This window comes from Emys orbicularis, chromosome 8, assembly GCF_028017835.1.
Source record: "Emys orbicularis isolate rEmyOrb1 chromosome 8, rEmyOrb1.hap1, whole genome shotgun sequence".
Classification (NCBI taxonomy): Eukaryota; Metazoa; Chordata; order Testudines; family Emydidae; genus Emys; species Emys orbicularis.
Window position 1 is genome coordinate 29,511,490 of NC_088690.1, and position 19,143 is coordinate 29,530,632.

Genomic DNA, 19,143 nt, shown 5'->3' on the forward strand with positions numbered 1-19,143 from the left:
GAATATTTTCTTTTTGAGGTAAAAAATTAGATTTTTTTTCTACATGATGGAAAGACAAAAATAGTAAATTTGTCTGTTTTCAGATAAACTCTTGTGCTCTAATTAAATAACATTGTTTTTTAAATTGAAATTTTCTAGCCTTAGAATATACAAGGAAATAAAAAGAAAAGTCAGTTCTGGCTCATGAGATGAGATCTGAAATATTTCATAATATCATCATGTCACAATACCATCCCAAAAGGTCCCATGCTGTGGGAAACCATCCCCGAAGGATGGACAACAAGTGAAGACAAAGCATATGAGGAGGCAGCCAACCAAAGAGAGGCCAAATTCCCAAGTAGAACCTTGCATTCTCATGTTGTTGGCTCTGTCCCATTTCTATTCTACTCTACCTTGGTATCCATGGGCTTTTCTACACTTAAAACGTTACAGCAGCACAGCTGTGCCACTGCAACTGCAACTGCGCTGCTGTGGCACTTCTGTGTAGTCCCTACCTATGCCGATGGGAGGGATTCCCCTATCAGTCTAGGTAATCCACCTCCGCAGGAGGCAGTAGCTAAGTCAACAGAAGAATTCTTCAATCAATCTACAACTGTCCATAGGGGGACTTAGGTCGTCTTAACAATGCTGCTCAGGGGTGTCTTAGGTCGGCTTAACTACGCTGCTCAGGGGTGTTGATTTTTTACACCTGTGACCGAGGTAGTTAAACAACCTAATTTTCTAGTGTAGACCAGGCCTAAATACCTTCCAGTAGCGCATTAAGCACCATAGAATCATAGAAATGTAGGACTGGAAGAAACCTTGATAGGTCACCTAGTCTAGTTCCCTGCACCGAGGCAGGGCTAAGTATTATCTAGATCATGTCTGGCAGGTGTTTGTCTAACCAGTTCTTAAAAACTTCCAGTGATGGAGATTCCACAACTTCCCTAGGTAATTTGTTCCAGTGCTTAACTACCCTTACAGTTCAGAAGTTTTTCCTAATGTCTAACCTAAATCTCCTTTGCTGCAGTTTAAGCCCATTACTTCTTGTCCTGGCCTCAGTGAAGAACATTTTATCACCTTCCTCTTTATAACAACCTTTTACATACTTAAAGACTGTTACCATGTCCTCTCTGAATCTTCTCTTCTCCAGATTAAATAAACCCAATTTTTTCAATCTTTTTCTGTAGGCCATGTTTTCTTGACCATTAATCATTTTTGTTGCTCTCCTCTGGTCTTTCTCCCAATTTGTCCACTAACATGATTAACATCTGTCACATATTTTTGTTCTCTCATCCTTCTCTGGGGAAGAAGTATGTGCTGTGGAGTATTTTGTTTAATAACACACATGCATGTGCACACACATTCCTATATGTTTCTATTAGAGAAGGCAAGATGCACTTTGCATTTAGAGAGCATCTGTGATACTCCTTAGTTCCTAGGGGAATTGATTCTGCAGTTTTGGGCCTGCCACCAAGAAAGCTCTATCTTTTGCACAGATACCATTGCACAGAGATCATTGTAGTTCCCAGTAATTTTGTCTTCTAGTGTCAGACAAGCAAAAGTGTTCCCCACACCTTTTTCAAATTGCAGGTCCTGCCCCTTTGCTTTTTGTATGGATAACTGAGATGCGAACAATTCTCAGGTGGTGTTGTAATCGCATTTGATTCACAGTATCATCATATTGTGATGCACCATCATGACTTTGAAACACTAAGCCTGTCTGATCTGGAAATGCAACATTTCAGGCACACTCTCACATTGCAAACTAAATAGCCATCATCATTTCTTACAACTGTAATAATGAATAATGGTGTTCTAGGGTGCCTCGTCATGTCACATTGAGAGCACTGCGGGAGCAGCTTGGAGACTTCCTGGGTGAAGATGCTGTTGCAGATAAGTTTATATTTCTGAAACATATAGGGAAAAAGCTAGCAGTGGTAAGTTATTTCTGCATTTTCTCTAGATTTCTTCTTTTGCATTTTTTTGAAACTGGATATTAGACAACATTTTATACTATTTCTCCCATTAAACTTTTCTGAAGCAAAACAGAGAAGTTTTTACCCTGCTCTACTGAGATTGTCAGATATTTAATAAAGTATTTTTTCTTTAATAGTTAGAAAATTAAAATATCCTAGCATAGATAACTGGACATTTTTAGCACCAAGCTGTAAATATTGTTTTAATCTTGTGAATTTTAAAGTAGTCGTATGCAGTTGGTATAATCTTCCTGTTTGTTTGGGGTCATGGTAACCTCTTGTATTTATATCTCTGTGATCAAATATTTGCTGAGTTTTTCAGTTCTGCTGTTTCACAACAGTAACAATGTAAGCTATTCCATGAGCTGCACCTTTCTTACAAAGTAAGGGGAATTTGAATTAGGAAAACATGTTAACTTTTTTTTGTTTTTTAATAATTTGACTGTAGACAGTGAAATCGATGTTATTGCCTTTGAGTAACTGAGAACAGAATTTTGTCCTATATTTAGTTTAATTTAATTTATTTCATTGGTTAAAGACAGGGTTAAATAGAAGTTCAGATTTCTTATTCTCTATAAGACACACTGATTTCAAATATACTCTTAAATATGCATTGATCACCTGAGATTTTGTTTATTAAAAGGACTAAGTGAAAAAAATCTGAAAAGGATGTAGCCAAAGATATCAAGACAACTAATAAAAAATTCCTTAAGCACAGTAGAAGTCAGCAGGAGAGTCAGTGGATTCTTTTTCTACATTAAAATATTTGCTTTGTTTTAACAATTGAATTGAGAGAAGCATGTTACTTAACACACACTTCCTGTTCAGACTGGGCCTAATCCAACTCCTAATGAAGTCAACAGGGAGTCTTTCCACTGACTTCAGCTGGGAATTGGCTCAGGTCCTTTGAGCCCTAAGTGAAAGCGTAAGGGGGTGAAGATATTTATAAAAATACACCCCCACTCCTGTTCGGCTGATTATAGCACACATTTGGAGTCTGACAAAAGTACAAATGAATAGATGTCATGTCAGAAAACAGAGAATTGTCGTCTGTTCTTCCCACCCAAAGTGCTAGTGTAATAAATGTAATTTATCATATGTAACTTACAAAGAAAATAACATACAAATGGAATGGTATGCTGCATTCCTTTTACAGAAGTATTTTGTTGATTTTACTTGCTTTTTTATGTTCCAAGGTGAAGGCAAAGCAAGAAACAGAACTGAAACTCAAGTTATTTGCTCCCCCACATGTATGTATCATATAATTTTCAAGTTATCATTTCAAGTGTGCACTTCATGTCAATTATTTCTTCCTTGTCTAATTAACATATGGTATGTTTTAGGCACTTCATCCCGAATTATATTTGCTCCCTGGAGTGGACCACTTAGTAATTGCTTATTCATCATCAACAACTCCAGATACACAGCACTTTAATGCAGAATCCCATAGGTCTCCCCATGGACCAAGTACTTTAAATCTTCCAAAGAAAGAGCGTGAAAAAAGTCCAACATTTCTAGAAAGTCCACAGGAAAATACTCTCATGCAGAATCAGGAAGATTCTAGTTCTTTAGGATGGAGTGAGACAGAAAAAGAAATGATTTCAGTTTTGCACATAAAACCTGAACAAAGCCTGAACAACAGGACTTGGGAAAAACAGATTCCACGTAGAAGGAAAGGTAAGATTTAACTAGTACGGGGAAGGGAGAATGAGATGCTTTGGTACAGACCTAAACAGGAACTGAAAAAGAAAATGGCCAATTACACTATAAAAACCCAAACAAATCCAAACCTGTTGAAATAATGTTAGAAGAAGACTGACTTAAATGATCAAATTCAGATCTGAAGACGAAGCCATTTCCTTCACCTAACTATACTATACTAATGGTCAAATAATTTACTTCTTTGTACTTCGCATTTGGTGATTTTTGTTGTTGTTCAGATTGACTTGTAAAAGAAGGGAAATGGATTTCTGCTCTTTTTTGCCTGATTAGAATGCACAAAGTAGGCCTGAAAGGGTGATTTTTTGTTGTATTTCTTTAATGTTTTTTTTTTTTTTTTCAGATTAATTTTTACATTACAATACAGGTTTTTTTCTTCTCTGGGAGAGATTGTGGACAGCTGGAGAACTGGTGTGGTTATGACATCAGGGAGGTCATGCCATTAAAACTTGATTAATTGAGATTTAAAACTTCGTTGTTTGTTTTGGTGGTAACGCACACTTAAACCAAAATACTCTACAAAAGGAGGGAAGAAAAGATCTCTTTCAAATATTTAACACACAGCCCTTTGAGTTAAGGGCTGAGAAACCTCACAAAATACATGAGAGACCTCCAACATGTTCTCCATCAAAGCTAGAGAAGATCAGACTTGATGTTTCTTTTGCTGTTTCAGGCCTTTATATTTTATAAGGAAGCTCAAAAAAAAAAAGAAATGTCATGCTATCTGAAGTGGTTCACAACCGTGAGTGCCAATTTCAGGTCAGACTGTCAGAAAACAGGGCAGACACCCCAAACTGGTGGTATATCTATAATTAGATTTCACCAAGCCAGCAACATATGTGCATGCCTGGATCACTATATTAGGCCTGGTCTACACTACCCGCCTGAATCGGCGGGTAGAAATCGATCTCTTGGGGATCGACTTATCGCGTCTCGTCAGGACGCGACAATCGATCCCCGAATCGACGCGCTTACTCCACCAGCGGAGGTGGGAGTAAGCGCCGTCGACTGGGAGCCGCGGCAGTCGATTTTGCCGCCGTCCTCACAGCAGGGTAAGTCGGATCTGATACGTCGAATTCAGCTACGCTATTCGCGTAGCTGAATTTGCGTATCTTAAATCGACCCCCCCCGTAGTGTAGATGTAGCCTCAGTCTTACCATGGAGTCACAAATAGTCCTCCTACCTTGCCACCCAGACAAACTGCACTTTATGATATTGGTCACTATACCAAATATCACATCACATTAGGGGTTACTCCCAACCCCAAAAGGCCAGTCACTTACCTAGGTCAAGTTGGTACTCCAGATCTCACCAAAGACAACGCTGAAGCCAATTTCTCTAGTAAACTAATTAAGGCAATGTCTACACTTACAAGCTCACAGCGGCACAGGTGTACCGATACAGCTGTGCTGCTGTAAGATTGTTGTGTAGCCACATTATGTCGATGAGAGAGAGCTCTCCCGTCAACTTAATAAAACCAACTCAACAAGCAACGGTTGCTATTTCAGCAAGCGAGCATCTCCCGCCAACATAGTGCTGTACACATGAGCACTTATGCTGGAAAAAACTTATGTCACTCAGAAGGGTGGTTTTTTCACACACCTGAGTGACAAAAGATTTGCCAACATAAGTGCTAGTGTAGACGTGGCCTAAAGGTTTATTAGCCAATAAAAAGAAATAAGAGTTATTGAGAGGTTAAAACAGGTAAAATACATTAATAGGTGAGTCCAAGTTTGTAAGTCCAGAGTGATAGCAGAGATGTGGTAATCTGCAAGTGTTCTATAAGTCTCTCAGGGTTACCCACAGTAATTCTGGGCATCTCAGTCCACTTGTTCAGTATTTCACCCTGTTAGAATCCAAAACACTTCAGAGATACAGGTAGGGTTGCCAACTTTCTAATTGCACAAAACTGAACATCTTTGCCCAACCTGCCCCGCCCCTTCTCTGAGGCCCTGCCCCCCACTCACTCCAACCCCCCCGTCCTTCTGTTGCTCGCTGTCCTCCACCCTCACTCACTTTCACTGGGCTGGGGTGGGGATGCGGGGTGTGGACTCCAGGAGGGGGCTCAGGGCTGGGGTAGAGAGTTGGAGTGCAGGGTGCGAACTCTGGGAGGGTTTTTGGGTGTGGGAGGGGGTTCTGACCTGGGGCAGGGGGTTGGGGTGCAAGGTCTGGGAGGGAGTTAGGGTGAGGGAGGGGATTCCAGCTGGGGGCAGGGGGTTCAGGGTGCAGGCTCCAGCTGGGTGGTGCTTACCTCAGGCGGCTCCCGGTTGATGGCGTAGCAGGGCTTAAGGCATAGTCCCTACCTGCCCTGGCTCCGTGCAGCTTCTGGAGGCAGCCACCATGTCCGGCCAGTTCGCAGCCAATGGGAGCTGCAGAGGTAGCCCTCGGGGTCGGGGTGGCGTGCAGAGCTTCCCTGATTGCACCTGTGCCTAGGAGCTGCAGCAACATGCCAGTCACTTCCAGGAGCTGCGTGGAGCCAGGGCAGGAAAGGAGCCTACCTTAGCCCCATTGCGCCGCCAACCGTACTTTTAATGGCCTGGTCAGTAGTGCTGACCACAGCCGCCAGGGTCGCTTTTCAACCGGGCATTACGGTCGAAAACCAGACGCTTGACAACCCTAGATACAGGATCGATCCCTGGATCCATTCTTATAGCATCTTTTCAGGAAAGGCAATCTGGCAGCCATAATCATTTGCATCATGGGCGCTGCCTTTGTTGATTAAACACAAACAGAGTCTGTGAATATGCATTGTCAAACAAAATGACCCATGCTTTGACGTTAGCAATCTTTTATATTTCCAAGTCTCCAATCTTGTGTGACGGATAAATGTAATGTAAACACATTGTGACAGCCAGAAACAATCCTTCATTAGTTTTCATCAAGTAAATTCCCATCTTAATACTAACATACACTTTTGATCTAGGGTTAATTAAGAACAGGGATATACATAATGTAATGCGATGGCATTCAACAGGATACAAATAAGTGAAGACAATAACATTAACATTTTTTTTATGTCCACACACAAGTTAACTGTCCTATTCCTCCTAGCCCACGTAACATTTATTTGATATTCACACACAAGTGAATTGGCCTATGGCTTTGATTTGAGCTGGTCTGTCAGCATCACAAGCACAATCCCATTTTCTTCTCTGAGAAGGCTCAAATTAGGGAAATGACAATTGGTTGGAAGCAGGAGAGGGATATTTTCCCTGGGATGTGCCGGGGTTGAATTGGCAGCCTGAGAAATCCAGCAGGTGTGTATTTTGTGCCACCTATTTTCCATCCCCGGGTTCTCATTGAGAGCCTCTCTTGCATAGGCAGCATGGTTGGTAAAACAGATGTCACAAGATCTGAAACTGATGTAATATGCAAACTTGGCAAGGTGTACAACCAATAAGTCCTATGATGTTTTATAGCCTTGGTCCTTGACCTGTTGTTTATCACCAAGATCTGTATGGTCTGAGATTCTGTAATGTGACCATGAACTCCACTGAGAGCACTGAGTTTAGGAAACAGGGACATTTCTTTTGAGGGGCCTGTATAACCCTGAAATTCTCTCTTTCTGTCATTGGTGTCATCTAGGGGAAAGCTCAAAATCTGTTTGTTTCCTTTTAATTTTGTGTATGTGGTCTGGTTATACTTATTCCTTACTGCTTTGCTCTGAGACATATTTGGGATGTGTTGCTCTTTTGTGAATATCACTTTTAGTTTGTTTTCATTTACTAAGGCTTTCAAAGGTCTTCAGCTATTGGACTCTGAAGAAAATAAAATGTATGATTATTAACATTTTAAAGGGCACATTTAAAATTGTGTATTTTTTTTCCCATGTAAAACTGATCAATTGTAATGCAGACCAAATTGGATCTAATGGATCTCTCCACATACCAAGTAGTTTAAATCCCACAAAGTGGGAGTCTGGAAAAAATCCTACATCTTTGGAAAGTGCTCAGAAAAATCATCTAAGCCAGGATCAGAAAGAATCTAATACACGTAGGTGGAGTCAAAAAGACAAAGGGACTATTTCAGGTCATCATGTAAAACAGAGCACTGAACAAGCCAAGAACAATGAGACTCAGGAAAATCACATTCCCCCTGGAAGAAAAGGTATGATTAATCCAGTCATCTTCTCTTTAAGGCTGCTTTTTAGAAAGGGGGCATATAAAGCTAAACAAGAATAAAAAAATCTCTAATTTCACTATAAAAACTGTTCAGACAATGTTATAAGAATGATTTGGAATCACAAAAGCAAAGGAATCCAATTCTTTTCTTCACCTCACCCTGTTGTGCCAAAGGCACAGTAAAATGCTCTAACTGCATCCACTGTTTTGAAACCCTTGCAATATATAGGCCCAGTTATGTAAATTAATGGAATTTCAGCATAAACTCTAAATTTTATTGTGGAGAAATAGTAGTTAAAAAATTTGAAGCCAGTGTTCTGTTATAAAAAACACTTTGACTTCCGCTTTCCTATTTTCCTCAAAATCTACCTGAAATTTTGCAGCCATTGTTTTATGCTGGGGTAGAATTTTTCTGGAAAGTTTGAAGCAAAATGGAAAAGGCCTTTGGGAAATAAGGTTGAAAAAATGAAGTGAGCTTATTTCTTGAACATTTTCTTGAATTTGTTTAGTTCATCATAATTCCAAAATGGTTTGGTTTAGAAACTCTGAATTTGCTTTAATCTGTTAGTGTTTGAGATGAAGACATTGGGAGGCAAGTTTCGATGTTTTTCAGATTTTCTAGGTTAATTTCAAGACTAGTTTTTTGATTGAACCAAAATGTTCCCTTAAGTAATTAATAGATGTTTACAATCTTAATTTAAGTTTAAGAAAGTTTTCTTTCCCATCTGGAATTTATCATTTAACCAGATATACTAGAACCTTCAGCTGGTAAATGTAAACTTTTATTACAATCCATAACTAAAATCCTGATTTCGTTGAAGTCAACAACAAATCTCCTATTGTCTTCAGTGAGGCCAGGATTTCATCCATAATTTTTACACCATATGCCTCCTACTGTAATGGTCTATCCTTATTAATCTATGGCATGAAATATGGGTTTATGTCAATACACAAGGCCCAATTGTCCCATTTTCCCTTCACACATATGTATTTCCTGTTCTCCATTTGACTGATATGATTTCCTCAACATTTTCAATATAAATTCCTAAAATTAGGCTCTTAAATCCATTGCACCTGCAACACCCAAAGAGTTCAGTGTAGATATTCAGTATCCCTGAAAATCAAAATATTTTATTCAGATGCCTTATAGATTTAGGAGCCTAATTTTAGACAGCTGACTTTCAAAATTTTGACTTACAAATATAATTTTGTGGGTACACTAATATCTTAATTTCCACAGTGAATAGATGTTTCCTCATGTAACTTGTCAAATACATAGTGAGATTTTAGTTATTGTCTGCCAGTGTCATTCACAGAAAAGGTCTAAAGATCTAAAAGATATGGGTGTTAATGGGTTCTGGATCAGGCCCAAATTCCACAGTCTAAACGCCAGTTGACCTCAATAGAAGTTTTGCCTAATAATTGAAAGATGGGACCCAAAATTTTTAACCTGTGATATCAAGGCTCATTATATAATAAATAAATAAAGTGGTTGAGCAATTAATCTATAGACAGCTGCTTTATTGAGCTATTTTACACTTTAAAATGAAAGCCTTTTAAGATTCTCCCAGAAAAAACTTTCAGAAATCTGCAACTACGATTTATCCTGGCTGAGCCTTCCTTCATCCCTGTCTACTGATACAGGGAAATACTTCAACATGCTCAGTGGATTTTTGCATGAAAAGACTTTATTTCCATATGATAATCAGGAGCAATAAATTATTAAAATCCTTTATCAAGAATCTGAACTAGAATACGATAATGGGGAAAGTAATTTCATTCACTTCAATTTTCATTGTTAACCATATCTACTGCAATTTACATTTAGCCATGCTCGTAGTACTCAGAAAAGGAAAATATTTCTACTGTCCTCCCACGAAGTAGAATTTTAATTTGCTTTTACAATATTAAAGAGTTTGACTCCTAAAACTGAGAATTGAACATTTTCCCTGAATAGACTATAATGGAAATAGTACAAAGGTGTGGGTGGGATTAGAGCAAAAATAAAGCTAACAGTTATATGCCAGAATTGAAAATGTTTTTTTGAAAGAGATCTGTCAGCTACACATTTTCATCTAACACTGGATGGTTGCTGAGTACTGGAAGCCAATATTTATAGTAGTCTCTTCAGAATGGTCTACTACCTTACTCTACTACCTGATTAAAAGGAAATAATTGATTAAATGGGTATAGTTGGATTGTAAGTGACAACTGATGTAACGTTAGTAGCTTGCCTATGACCATCTTCTTGTCTTTCATTTCTGAAGAAGATATAATAAAGAAAGTACTAATTAATTCTTTGTTCAGCATCCATTCTGATGGAATTACAGTTTTAAATCACATCATTAATACAATATTCAAAATCTGAATAAAAAGTTTTACAGTCAAATATAAAAACCTTACATTGTCTACCTTAGCATTATCTGATAAAACTTCTACTGAGAAACTACTAGATGCAATAATATTCCAAGTTTTCAAGTGCACTGGTACTATTAAATGTTAATTTTGGCAACCCCCTGGATGTCCAGCAATTTGGATTAGCACCCAGTGGTTTGGATACTTATCAAAGTTTTAGCCAAACTTCTGTTTTACAATGGGAAAAAATTATGGTTCAGAGAATCCAATCCCTCTTTTAATGTTGCACATTTTCACGTTTTCAAAAACTCTAAGATTAATTATACAAAGATATAAGATTGTATTTTATTTGAAAGGAGTGCATCCTCTGAATCAATATTTTCATTTTGAACATTGGATCTTAGTGTAATTGCAACTCATTTTAATAACATTGAAAATATACAGATTTGATTTAGACAAAATCAGAATCTGCCTTTGAAGTCAGACACTGGAAGTATAAATTACTGGATTATCTTTTTTCAAATGAAAAATCAGGAAATGTTCAAAATAATATTGTATGCAGTGTAGTGACAGTTTCATTTTATTTTCCCTAAAGCAAAACAGTGAGCTTTCCAGTTTTTCTTAATGATGCTAACAAGATCTGTTTTTAACTTGGTTCTTTTGGTGGGCCATTAGTAAAGTCCAAAGGGACCCTTGAATATTGTATATGTTGCCTAAATATTCTGTACTTTGCTGTAGAAGAAATCCCTATGGTGGTGGCTGAAAATGTGGAAAATAGAGGCAATCTAAAAGCTATTAGGATGGGAAGAAACACTACAGGGGATTCCGGTATTCCAGAATCATTGGAAGATGGAGACAAGGAATATTTGCACAATAAGAAAAGGTAATTATAGTGAGTAGTTCTACTGACAAAATATTTCATTAATGGAAACTTCTTTAAATACTTCTATTAACTGAAACTGAGGAGAAAAATATACACGAATTAAATTTAAGACAAATTTATGTTTTTTAAGTTAATTTTTACTTGGTACTTTGATTTTATCTTCAGCCCTCAGCAGTCTGGAATTAGAGAATCTGTGACTGATATTGGTATAAAACAGGATGATAAGGTATGTTTTCAAAGATAAAATATTAGTGGTAGTGTAAAGAAATAGATCCATTCCTCCCAGCAGGAAAATTCCTAATTTTCAGTACAGCTGGCTCAGGTTACGAAGATGCACTATTCAAATGTAGGTTTCAGTATAATTGAAAAAAGTTGATTCTGCTCTGAAACAAATTTGCAAATGAAAAATAGCAATCAATGAACCCCTCAAAAGCAGGCATTACAGTGACTAGCAGCTTGTTTCATTTAATAGAGACTACATTTACTAGTTATTATAATATTTTTTAAATCTTAACTGAGTTTGATCCGCTCATTACCAACCATAAATATAGATTTACTGACATTGGCTGCTTTTTAGTAATTAGTATCCATTTTCTACTGGCAATATCTTGAAGTCCTCATTCAAGTACAAATGCCATTGAAGTATAATATAAAAAACCACGTATGTTGAGACTTCTGAAAACAACAGGTATAGTATATCTATAAAGCCAAAATTAGAGCATCTTTAAAACTGTGCAGAAGACACATATGAGGTCCTGAGTACCACTTAAACTCGGAAATTAGAGCTCATGTGGGCCCTCTGCAGTGGTGTGACTTTTGATTGTTAGTTGAATTACTTTTGTATAATCTTATGAAAGGAATTGGACAACACAAAGGCTGCTCTTATGATTTCTGCTATACTTAGAGTATTGCTGGCTGGAAAAAATTGAAAATTTCAATATTTGACACACATTTTTACAATTTTTCCCACTTTTTTTAAAATTTATTTTCACACAGCTCTACTTTACAGCAGTTTAAAGTTCTGGGTTTTTTTTTAAAGGAAATGATTGTTAGTTGTCAGAAGGAACCTCACACCAGCTGGATTGTCTATGAAGAGGTACTTTTAGTACAAGTTATTTATATACTATCATAAATTATAGACAGAGTGTGTGAATACACATATTTACATTCTTTTTTAAATTTTATTAATGATAAAAGATAACCACACATAAATATATTTATCACTCAATGAGAAGAAAGCTACATAATAAAAAAGATTACCACAAATCTTTGAATTCAATACATTTCTCAGGGATAGTGAAAGATCCATTACAGTATCAAAGGATAACTCTTAGAAATGTATAAGAGAAATGGAAATCTCATAAAAGTTATGTGAAATGTTAATGTTCAGCTTACTCTGAAATGTGATTCTATAAAATTGGCATTGTGGAGCTTCTTGTATCTCAATGATTTCTATATAAAATGTTCTCAGTTTACAAGTAAAAAGATGTTTTTCTATCAGCCCTAAAATTCAACCTGGATTTGAGAAAGAAGCTAGGTTATTTTCTTCTCATGCATCATCACCAGAAATTAAAGTTATTTAGGCTAAATTCTGCCATCAGATTTACCTCTGCAACCCGACTGCTTTCTTTTGGTTTGCAGAGGTCTGACTGACTGGAGCTTATTAAACATTTATTTTGATGACACACAAAAAGAAAGCTTAGTCAAAGTCAGACCTCCCATTCACCCATGCATTCTTATTGGGCAGCATAGATTAAGGAGATGGCTGAGTTTGGCCCCTCGTGCATATTAAATTAATTAGAAATGTTTCTCCAAATACAGTACAAGTATTCAAGGGTGAATATTATGCATTTATATACTTTTCATTTGCCTCTAGACAGATAAGAATAACATAAATCGTCTTGAGTATTCAAGTCAATACATTTCTCCTCCTCCTCCACCGTCTCTTTCTATAAACAGATCTCAAGTTCCCATATTTCAGACAGAGAGTAAGTATATGCTTCCAAGAAATTACAAGGAATTGAACCTTTATTCAAGATGTGAATGTTTATTTAAAAAGGTGAATTTATAATTTATGGAGCACTCCTGGAGTCGGCACTGTGTACCAGATCACACCCGACAGCTGAGATAGGCAGGGGAATGCCTAGTCCATGAATCTCCCTGGTGCTCAGGTGTGAGCTAGGAGCTGAACTGCTCAGCACCATCAGAATGTAGATGGCTTTGCACGTGCCCCAAGACACTTAGGGGATTCTAAGAGTGGAAACTTAGGCATCTACAGGATTAGGTGGCAGCTGGGCAGTGGTTCTGCGAATGCCCCTGGCATCTAAATGTTGGACTTAGGTGCCTAAAAAGGCAGTTTGGTGCCTAAGTCCCCTTTCTGAATCTAGCCCCTAGTCACTAACTAACCATTTTGTTGCAGTATATTTAGCAAAATGCTTTCAGCAGGAAATAGCCCTCTTGAGTTTTTGGGTATCTGGCAACAGTTTTCTACACATGTAATGTGTTTCCTGTGCCTTCCCTTTTAAATATAGTTTTAGTGATGTATATGCATTTAATATGGATATTAGTTCTAATTCATTTGTGCATTTATAAATGACTAGGTGCATTCTGCATTTATATAACCCTTTTCTGAAGCATCAAGTAGTGGCCAGTGTTAGAGATAATATACTGGACTGTGGGAATCCCTACTCTGTGTTCCTGCAAGGGACGCAAACTGAAAAAGTTGGGCATGCTTTATGGTACATGCACTTCACTGAGACATAACTATGGCTGGCCTTTTCCACTTTTAGCACCCAGAACTTTACTAAGTGTAGGTTGTAATTTCTTTAGAAAGCAAGATGGTTGAACAACTGAAACAAATGAAGGCAGAAAGAAGGCACATGGAAAGAACTAGAGAGGAACTGGTTAAAAAAGCCAAAGGTTTGCTTGAACAAAATAAGCTGAGGAGATATCATGGTATGTTCTTCAATTGTATCATAACTGTGTGAAAGTAAATGTGAAACTTTTTATCTGCCTGTGTCTATGTAGTGTTATAGTATATGCTTAATTACAGAGATAGCAGCTGGATAAACAATACTTCTCAAAAGGCTCATTTGTATGACTAAGTATGGTAGAGAGGTTGAGGACTAAAATGTCTGTTCCCATTGATGCTCAGTAGTACTCCCATAAATATCTATGTCCCTGGATAGTATGAACCATAGCACTGTTATGTTACTTGTAGAAGTACAGTATTCAGAAGGCATCCGTAAACCACATCATGGTACCAAGCTCACAAGGAGTTAAACATTCCAAAGTGCTGTTTTTAGGAATGGTACATGAGGGCATGACAGAAAACTTGTCTACTACGACACATACAATTATTAGCGGCACCCAGATACACCTCTATTTTATTCCATGAAATAACTGGTGACAAAACTTATTTTTCTATAATAACAGATAAAACCTATAGAAACAAAATGTGTACAGAACACAAACTTCTCTGAAAACCAGATCTGCTCCTTGGGCAGGGCCCAGGCTTTCTTTTGTGCTTGTACACATAAAACATCTTAATTCTTTTCCCTTTCAATTGTTTAAATGATAAATTAATTCTCAAGACAAAAATATGGTAAGGACCTTAGGGGAAAACAAGCAATATAGCAGGGGTAGGCAACCTATGGCACGCGTGCCAAAGGCGGCACGCGAGCTGATTTTCAGTGGCACTCACACTGCCCGGGTCCTGGCCACCGGTCCGGGGGGCTCTGCATTTTAATTTAATTTTAAATGAAGCTTCTTAAACATTTTAAAAACCTTATTTACTTTACATACAACAATAGTTTAGTTATATATTATAAACTTATAGAAAGAGACCTTCTAAAAATGTTTAAATGTATTACTAGCACGCGAAACCTTAATTTAGAGTGAATAAATGAAGACTCGGCACACCACTTCTGAAAGTTTGCCAACCCCTGCAATATAGTAATGCTCCATTTCAGAGGTGTCAGGCAGAATGAAAAGAGTTCTGGACAAATCTATGGATTCTATGAGAACCACACAGGGAACCTTAATGAGTCACATGCATCTCTACAGCCATATGTTGAGTGTCACTGCCCAGAATGGTTAAATAGCACAGCTACCTGACTGATCTATGGAGAAACGACAATATACAGTAATTATTGATATACTGCAACCTACATTATACAAAAGTCTCAGTGGACAACTGAAAACTTCAACTCCTGTTGGGCTGGTTTCCCCCAGTCATAGAGCCAACGGTCCTCTGCAGGCCTGGTTGGTTTTTCATACTAGGGACTTCACGTTTCCAGTAGAGTCCTGCCATTCCAGTTGTCAACAGCCCCAAGAGTTTTCACCAAGTGCCTTGTGGTAGGCATTTTTAAGATTACAGAGTATTCATGTTTACCTTACCTCAAAGACTGGCTCATTTAAGGAACCTCTCCTCAGCAGGTCTCAGACAACATCCATTACATCCTTGCACTCTTTGCCACATCAGGGCTCAGGGTAAGCAAGAAGAAATCACCTGATCTTTCCAAAAGACGGAATTTGTAGGAGCACAACAGCATACTTACTGTCCATTAACTGTGAAGTTGTGGCAGAGCTTATGAGTCAGTTACAGAGCAATCCTCAGACAACAGTACAGGAATGTCTAAGAATGCTAGATTACATGCACTGTGCATGTTTGTCACTCCTCATGCCTTGTTGTATTCAAGGCTAGTTGAAGTCCAGCTACCTATCAAGCAAACGCCACATAGATATGGCAGTGCAGATACCTCAGGAAGTCCTATTATCACGAGATTGGTGGAAGGATCCTATTCAAGTATGCAGAAGTGCTCAATTTTCTTCTCCTCTATCCACAGTAATGCTAGTAATGGATGCTTCCAACCTCAGATGGGGAGTGCACTTGAATCAACATCAGACTCAGGGACTGTGGCCAAGAGACAAGTCTCGTCTTTCCATAAATATCTTAGAACTGAGAGAACTTTGTTTAGCGTATATAACATTCCATCCTCTAATCCATGGTAAAACAATACAGGCATGACAAACATCTTGGCGATGTTTTACGTAAACAGACAAGGAGGAACAGATCATTTCCACTATGCCAGGGAGCTGTTCGCATATGGAACTGGTGCATCTGACATCAGATTGCCCTGACAGCCATTCACCTTCCAGGATTAATATCCTAGCAGGTCACGTGAGCAGACACTCGTCCTTTAACGATGAATGGTCCATAAAGGATTCAGTCAATCACAGATCTTTCACAAATGGGATCGCCCAGCCATAGACTTGTTTGCCATGGAGTCAAACAAGAAATGCCATACCTTTTATTTCAGAAGGGAGTCTGAGTCCAGGATCTCTATCGGACACTTTTCCTCAGCTCATCTCCTGGGCTGACTTACATCTATCCACTGATTCCTCTAATTCTGAGGACAGTGTGGAAACTCAGACGAGATGGTGCCACGTAGCTATTGCTAGCAACCTCTTGGTGCAGGTAGTTATAGTTCTCAGACCCGTAAAAATTCTTAGTATAACCTCCAATAACATTACCCCTGGATCTGGACATAATCTCCCAAACAATGGGAAGACACTCCATCCAGATCCACTTTCTCTGTACCTTACAGCCTAGATGCTGGCTGCCTGACTAATATAGAGAAATCATGTTCCAAAGCTGTCCAGAACATCTTGATTCACAGCAGGAAGGACTTGACAAAGCTCACTTATGCCAAATGGAAAAGATTCACTCTTTGAGCAGAACAACATCAACTCTCCCACTCATTCCCGTGATTTAAAATTATCTATGCTGATTAAAGAGATCTGAATTCACTATTAAAAGAGTACACCTAGCAGCTATCTCCACTTACCAGTCTCCAATTCACACCCACAATATATTCTCACATCCTACAGTGTCTACATGCCTCACAGAATTAATATATATATTCCCTCCTGTATAGGAGCTACCTCCCTCCTAAGATTGCGCTGTGGCTTTAGCTTGGTTGATGGGGGCTTCCATTTGAACCATTAGCATCATGTTCTTTATACTACCTTTCTGTGAAAACCGCTTTCTTAGTGCCAATTACCCCAACATGTAGAGTAGGAGACCTACAAGCAGTCATGGCAGGGCCATCATACACTAGTTTTGATAAGGTTAAGGTCTCCTTTAAACCCCAGCCAAAATGTGTTCCTAACATAGTTTCAGATTTTCACTTAAACTGGACTACTGTATTCACATACCTGTTTTCTCCCTGAAACCCCTTTCTAATGATAATAAGAAGAGGCTTTACTCCCTGGACGTATCAAAACTTTTCTTTTTAGTTAAAGAGAACTAAAGGGGGCATGCACAGGCTAACAAACACTGTTGGGCAAAAGAGTCCAATCCTGAACGCATAAAGCACATGCAACTCATGGACTGCTAGATTCACAAAGGAGTGTAAGTGTGGAAATGGTCAGCATCAAACACCCGCCCCCCAACTTTTAGGTGCCTAGAAAATCACTGGGATTCACAAAGCCTGAGTGAGTCACCTATGCTCCCTATACAATGAATGGGGCTAGATAGGCACCTTAGAATGGGATTCACAAAAGCCAACATGCTAGGTGGCTCCCTGCCTAAGCTAGCCAATGAGAGCTGCCAAGCTGAGGGGTATGTCCTAAGCCCCACTTCTCTCAGGGAGTTTCACATCTAAGTCCAGACTTCAGGGAAGCACTTCCATCTGCTTGGGATTCTTGAGTTCAAACCCCCTCTTGGCATTAGATTACCTGGCTTATGGGAGACACCCACCTCAAGTCCCCCTTCACCTGCAATGAAAGAAGGGATTTGAATAGGGAATCTACTACTTGTTGGAGGAGGTGGCCTAAACATTGGGCTAGAGACTATACTGATGTGGGGGGTTTCCTCAGCCTCTCCTGTTGAAACATTCCACTGTGAAAAATAATGAAAGCGTCATTGGACCAACGAGAAAGAAAGTATGAGGCTGATGCTTGTGGCTGGTGCATTTATCAAGGAGATGGGGAAACCCAAAATCCAGTTCCCCTGCTCCAATGAAATGGAGGGAGCCCTCCCCCTCCCACCCAACACACACGTCCACCTAGGGCACTCACCTGAGAAGTAGTAGACGTGTTCAAATCCCTTCTTTTCCTCAGGTAGAAGGGATACTTGGGGGATCTCCCACAACCCCAGTGAATACCCTATTGTGCAAAAAGCTATGTGGAAGGGAGTTCCTCCTTCCCCAGCCAGTTTGTGTGAACTGGCCTGTGGGGTCCCAATCTGATGGATGTCCTCTGAGCCCACTTACTGGATTGGCCCTGCAGGTGAGTTAGGCAGAGGACCCCCTAGCTTCCCCTCATTCATGCATCACACTGGAGCTTAGACATGTGGACGCCTAGAATGAGGCTGTAGCACATAGGCTGCTAGGGACCTTTTACTGCAAAAATGTAGGTGCCAAATGCGTTTAGGTGACTTCAGGATTTGACATCAGTAGAGCAGGGGTTTTGTGCACCCCAGTGGAGCCTGATTCTAGGATGTAGGCACTTAACCTGGCACTTAGGTACCTAAGTCCTTTTGTGACTCTAGCCCCCAGAGTGGACTACATGTAGACAACACATCTAAAAGACCCTCAGTTACTGTAAGGTAAATAATGTTTGCAGAAAGTTTTCTATTAATCTTAGGCATTCTGCCAGGGACAGCTTTAGCATGAGTTTATGGGGGTCATTTGCCCCCCAAAAAATCATAACATTGGGTGCCAAACCTGAGTGGAACTACAACCCTGTGTACCAGGTGACAATGCCCAGCGCTGGGAGCCAGGCCCAGCCCTGCAGGACAGGAGCTGCTGCTGCAGGGATAGTGTAGGGTTGAGCTTGTTCTCCAGACAATTCCATCCTCCCCCCTGCCCTCCCCTTTGCACCTGGCTGGAATTAGGGTTGCAGTACTGGGGCAGAGAGTGCTCCTGCTGATGGTCAGTGTCCCCCCTTGACGACACCATATTGCACCCACTGAGTCAGGAGGCTGCATCCACCCCTGAATTCTGCCCAAGAACTCTGGACCTGTGGCGTTCCCCAGCTCTGCATAACACATGCTCCTAGTTCTCTTTAGCGCTGGACCTGCAGAACTAATAAACTTTGCAAA

The 19,143-nt window shown here is 39.4% G+C and overlaps 1 protein-coding gene across 1 annotated transcript in view; it reads left to right on the forward strand.

The window, feature by feature from the left end:
- SPATA1 (spermatogenesis associated 1) overlaps positions 1 to 19,143 on the forward strand; it is a 36,137-nt gene that overhangs the window by 7,775 nt on the left and 9,219 nt on the right. The window contains exons 5-12 of the mRNA XM_065408986.1: positions 1,802 to 1,919; positions 3,155 to 3,208; positions 3,302 to 3,635; positions 7,533 to 7,784; positions 10,892 to 11,036; positions 11,202 to 11,262; positions 12,913 to 13,024; positions 13,866 to 13,991. Coding sequence (XP_065265058.1) covers positions 1,802 to 1,919; positions 3,155 to 3,208; positions 3,302 to 3,635; positions 7,533 to 7,784; positions 10,892 to 11,036; positions 11,202 to 11,262; positions 12,913 to 13,024; positions 13,866 to 13,991 — 1,202 coding nt within the window. The remainder of the gene's footprint in view (positions 1 to 1,801; positions 1,920 to 3,154; positions 3,209 to 3,301; positions 3,636 to 7,532; positions 7,785 to 10,891; positions 11,037 to 11,201; positions 11,263 to 12,912; positions 13,025 to 13,865; positions 13,992 to 19,143) is intronic.